This window comes from Candoia aspera, chromosome 2, assembly GCF_035149785.1.
Source record: "Candoia aspera isolate rCanAsp1 chromosome 2, rCanAsp1.hap2, whole genome shotgun sequence".
NCBI classification, from domain to species: domain Eukaryota; kingdom Metazoa; phylum Chordata; class Lepidosauria; order Squamata; family Boidae; genus Candoia; species Candoia aspera.
In genome coordinates this window covers 146,910,528-146,916,092 of record NC_086154.1, presented here as the reverse complement: position 1 = coordinate 146,916,092, position 5,565 = coordinate 146,910,528, and the positions used below count along the sequence as shown (strand labels likewise).

Sequence of the window (5,565 nt, the reverse complement as noted above, 5' to 3'; positions counted from 1 at the left end):
TGCCAATTGTGGTGCTCACTACAGAAGAAGATGCACCTGAACTAAAAAAAAAAGAATTGCCTAACAACTATAAAAGCATTCTGACATGAAATACTGAAATGTCCAGATTGAAATTTGACATTTTGCAACTGACAATTAACCTTTAAAGCATCTTGCAAGATTCAGTTCTAGAGGGTTTTCTTTGTGAAAAGTGTTATGTTACTGTCTAATTTTATAAAGTGACTTTCCCTGCAGGTCTCATGGACTGTGAGAACGGGACAGATATTGAAGAGTTTGTTCTTCTGGGCTTTCCCTCCAAGCCTGAACACCAGCTTCTCTTCCTCCTCCTCCTCTTTCTGCTCATGTATGGTGCTGGACTTCTGGGCAATACCGTGATGCTCCTCCTTATCACCTTGGATGCACGACTCCAGACCCCCATGTATTTCTTACTCCGTAGCCTCTCAGTCATTGACCTTGGCTTCATCTCAGTCACAGTGCCCCAGATGCTGGTTCATACCATATCTGCCTCCAAGACCATCCCCTTCTATTCCTGCATGGCTCAGTTCTTCTTCCTCTATGTTTTTGGTGTTGCTGATCTCCTTCTAGTGAGCGTCATGGCCCTGGATCGCTATGTAGCCATTTGTAATCCTCTCCACTATGCTTCAGTGATGAACCAAAAAGTCTGTGGGCATTTAGTGGCTGGCTGTTGCACTGTTTCCACCTTACACGCCATGCTGCATGCCGGCCTGCTCCTGCGTCTCAGTTATCGAGGGAAAAATCACCTGGCCCATTACTTTTGTGATCATCAGCCCCTGCTCCAGCTGTCCTGCTCAGACACCAGTGTCAATGAGGCAGTCATCTTCTTTGAAGGTGGAATCATAACCTTTGGACCCTTAGTTTTCATCATCCTCACCTACATTCGTATTGTGGCAGCTATAATGAAGTTCACTTCTTCAGGGAGACGCAAAGCTTTCTCTACCTGTGGGTCTCACCTCACTTTAGTGGTTCTTTTTTATGGGACCATCATTGCTGTCTATTTCTCACCCACTTCAGCGTATTCCTCTCAGCGAGGGTCAGTTTTTGCTCTGGTGTACACAGTCATCACCCCGATGTCCAACCCCTTTATCTACAGTCTCAGGAATAAAGAAGTGAAAGATGCTCTGAGAAATCTCTTGGGACGAAGATCCCTATTTTCTCAAAGCTGAGAGTGAAAGCTTGGCTCTACCATAGGGCTGCCTTCTAGCTAGCTTGAGGTGAGAATGGAGGAAGAACAATGCAGCTGAGTAATTGTAAAGTGTGGACTTAATACTGGCCCTTTTTAAAAGGGGTAATAGGATAACTTGCCCCAAGCTTCATACATGAATGGTTGCCCACCTGAAATATAAATATTTGAAAAGATGAGTTGCATCAAAAATTTTGATTGAAGTGATGAAAATTAATTATTTAATATTTGGGAGGACCCAGCCCTTGCTGAGTTTTAAACAGGTCCTCATTTAATTATTTTGAGAGTTGGCTGTTTCAAGAATATTGTAAATTAATTTACTCCATTCTGCATAGGATGACCCCACCTTGGGTTTTTTGGTTCACCTCCCAAAAGCATGTCCCTAAAGCATGTTCTCCTCTGAAAAGGATCTGGATGTCCACTCAGGTCGTCCTATGCCAGTGTCTTTTGGGATGGTTGAAAAAAACTCCTCTGTTGCCTGTAGTTCTTGATATTATTTACTCCAAACTACGGTGTCGCCAATTAGAAAACAGATGGAGAGAACCTGGCACACAAACTGGGAAAAGTATGCCTAGATAGAACCAGCTTGCATTTGGAACAAAATAGAGAATCATATCTCCAAGACTGTCTCCTTTGGCCTTTAGCACAGCTTCTGATTCCAAGCAGATTTAGCAGATTCCAAGCAGAACGTGGCCAATGTAATGTGGACCAGTGATGCTTGGATATGTGTGGATGGAGGACTATAATCTGTCCGGTCTAGTACTGTTTTGGAACAAGGAAGGCTTTTTAATGGGGCATAATTACCTATCTCCAAATTAATGCCATCCAACTCTCCTGCTGCCCTAGTCTCCCACCCTTGCTTGAATCCTCCATGGCTTTACTTCACTTCTGTCTCTCACCCTGATTGCTGATTCCTCCCCTCCCTCTCCCCCTCCCCTCCCCCTCTCCCCCTTTAAATATTCAGTAAAGGACATTTACCAGAGGTGAGGTGTGTATTTATTGTCTTTTCTTTTGAATGGATCTGGTCACTCAGCCACACACACTTATACATGTACATGCTCAGTATCCCTTGGCTTGGCTTTCATTGGTCTACCTTTTATATGAGCCACCCACACACCACCCACATACAAAAGCCCAGGATGAAATGGCCATGGGGAGGGGTTGTTCCCACCACAGCTCACAGAAGTGAACTGAATCAGAGGTATTTGCCAACAACAAAATAAAACCCAGGAAGCAGTCCATGCAACACCAGGTGTACTGGCAGAAATTAGAAAAGACTTCTTTTGATGGGCAGGGGCAGAGACTGCCTTTGCAGAGGGCTGAAGGTGGATTGAGAATGACATGTATTCCTATCCTTCCGAAACAGCGGTATGTCCTTCCACCAGGAAAGCAGGATATGCGGGTGAGCCCATTGTATATAATAACATAAGGGGCCTCTGATATGCGTCACAATTTCCTTGATCCAAGGCTGATCCACAGCCTTACTTGATAATTCTGATATTTCAACTGAGCTGAACTAAACTGAACTAATTTAATACACTGTTGCCACAATTCACATGACTATTGCTGTCCATACAATCATGTGTAGAACAATACTTGGATTAATTATTTCAGTGTTTATTGTTATTAATTTATGCAAAAACATTAATATACATATGTATCTGAGCCTGGAAGATTAGTTTGAAAAGTTTTACGGAGTACTTTTAACAGGCTAAAGAGTATATATGAAGTCCTGATGGCCATAAAATACTGAGCCCTCTTAAATTGGCTATGGTTGAGGAACACAGTCAATGGGGGATGGGCAGGTTGGAAGATAAACTGGGTCTAATTGGGTCTAATAAACTCCAGGGGATGGGAGTTTCTGTGCCTTAGCTCCAGAGAGCTGATGGTGCTGGTGGGAATAGAGGCATTATTGGACTAGATCAGGGAAGGTCATATGGTGCCCACTGGATGCTTTAGAATCCCATCATCCCCAGCCAGCATGACCAACAAAAGGGAATTATGGGAGTTGTCATCTAAAACATTGAGATAACTCCCAATTACTTGCCCCAAAGGCTAGTTGGACAAATAATCTGACCGTATATAAAGCAACTCTCTGGAGGACATTTGCTAGGAATTAAAAGCCACACAAATTTCAATCACAAAGTGGAAGAATGTTTCAGGACCTTCCATTTCACTACAGTGTTTAATTGCTCAGCACACCATGATGTGCTTTTCCCTTTCCCAGATTGCCTCCACCCACTCCCATTTCTTTGAAAGCTCAGAGAGTGAGGAAGTGCTGTTTTTTAAAGTAATAATTTTATTAAATTTTTTGAAACTACAAGTCCAAATTCAAAACCTCAGACCTGTGAATACAATTGAGACTAAACTATATATGAAGGTCTAAATAACCAAGCTAACATAAAAAGTAAAATATTTAAAAAACAATAAAATTGTTTTAGTTTTCTATAATACAGCTATAATGGTTAGATTTTTATAAAAATTCCAACAGCTCAGTGTTTAAAAATCAAATTGGACCTTGAGCACATTGAATCAAATTTTCCAGGGTTTCTTTGTGTCCACTAAGAACCAGTTTGAAGGCTGAGAAGTGACTCCTAACCCTTAGCCTCCTTCCAAGAATCTGGGTCATCATAGCAACAATATGCCACAAATAAGAAACTACTGATTAGCATAACCAAGCACATGTACTGGTATACCTTGGAACGTATTGCATTTTCTGAAGACAACAACCAACCTTTTTCAAACATCCATTGAGGAGTCCAATAAAGCCCCCAAAGATTCACTGTTGTTTTTAGGTAATGAGAGACGTATTTCTTAAGGCTGAGGATCTTGAGCCAAAAGAGTTAGGGACAGGCATTGTCTTGGGTATTCTGTTCTTGAGGGCCTCCACACTTTGGCGGTCACCATCACAGCTCCTCCTTTCCTCACCCCTCTGCCCAGGAAGAGAGGGCAAGACAAGTTGGCACTGCTGCTCCCTTTTCAAGGTCTTGTTTTAGCTTGGGTACTTGGCTGTATTAGTCACCGTGCCCCCCATGGGGGTCATGACCCATAGTTTGAAAAGCTAACTTTTCACTGTACTGAATCGTCTTTTGCCTGTTGGTGAGTCAGAGGCAGCTTCCCTTCCCACTGACATTTTAGGGGAATTACCTTTCACGGGGGAAAAAGCTATATTCTCTGGAATTCAAAGGCACCGACCCAACACATTAGGGAGAGAAGATCTTTAAAGCTTACTGAGAGGAATTGATGTGATCTAAAGCATGGGATGCGGTGGCACTGCGGGTTAAACCGCTGAGCTGCCGATCGGAAGGTCGGCGGTTCGAATCCGCGCGGCGGGGTGAGCTCCCGTTGCTCGTCCCAGCTCCTGCTCACCTAGCAGTTTGAAAACATGCAAATGTGAGTAGATCAATAGGTACCGCTTCGGCGGGAAGGTAACGGTGTTCCGTGAGTCATGCTGGCCACATGACCCAAAAGTGTCTATGACAACGCCGGCTCCAAGGCTTAGAAACGGAGATGAGCACCGCCCCCTAGAGTCGGATTCGACTGGACTTTACGTCAAGGGAAACCTTTACCTTTAAAGCATCTAAAACACTAGGACTCTTCCTCAGAGAAAATGCTGACATAATGTAGCAAGCTGCTTGCACCTAACCCTAGCTCAGACATTCCCTGGCAACATCCTTTTTCTGCCATGTTCCCACAAGGTTGCCTTCATTTCATCCCCAACCCACGAGTGAGAGAAACTTAAGCTGACATTAGCTGTATAGTTAAAGCAATATCTTCCTCCTTATCCTGACACCATTCAGGGCCAGCCTCAAGGAGTATAAAATCTGCTACCTTGGAGGGAAGTCAGATGATTGGCAGTGACTGAGAACAGAGGCAGGATAGGGATTAGCAGTGGGCACAGCAAATCGATGCCTTTTTTTTTTTTTTTTTGCTGACTCATGAATAGGTAGATAGCCCTATAATGTGGTATTGGGGAGAGCCTTAGGGACTGTTTGGAATGACAACTAATTGTCTCTCCACTCTAGAAAAAGGAAAAAGGCCTGCCAATTTACAACAGAACATCATTGGGAAGAGGGAGACCCATTGTCCAAGGTGGAGAACTCCACAGTTTAGGTAAACCCTGGGAATTAGCCCACTCACTTCTTCCCACTGACTGAAGCTCAGAAGGTCAGTGGACTGCACATTTCCCTGCCCTCCTCTTCTCTTCCAATTCATGATTTTTGTTCTCCAGATCCCACATCATGCACATAGTTTCCGTTCAGCCTTCCCATTTCACCAGTCTCTCCAAAGCTTCTGCTCCCACTATAAATGAGGCCACAGCCATGCAGGTACACAAGGGAGAGGGAAAAATGAAGTGAGCAAAT

At 43.7% G+C, this 5,565-nt stretch overlaps 1 protein-coding gene across 1 annotated transcript; it reads left to right on the top strand.

Annotated features, from left to right (window-relative positions):
- The first annotated feature begins 239 nt into the window (after positions 1-239).
- Positions 240-1,184, top strand: LOC134490111 (olfactory receptor 1B1-like). The gene has a single exon (XM_063292991.1). It carries the CDS (start codon positions 240-242, stop codon positions 1,182-1,184), a length of 945 nt encoding a protein of 314 aa, XP_063149061.1.
- Positions 1,185-5,565: the final 4,381 nt, after the last annotated feature.

What these genes read in the sequence shown, in the direction of transcription:
- LOC134490111 (XM_063292991.1), top strand. Translation starts at nt 240, where the DNA reads ATGGACTGTGAGAACGGGACAGATATTGAAGAGTTTGTTCTTCTGGGC.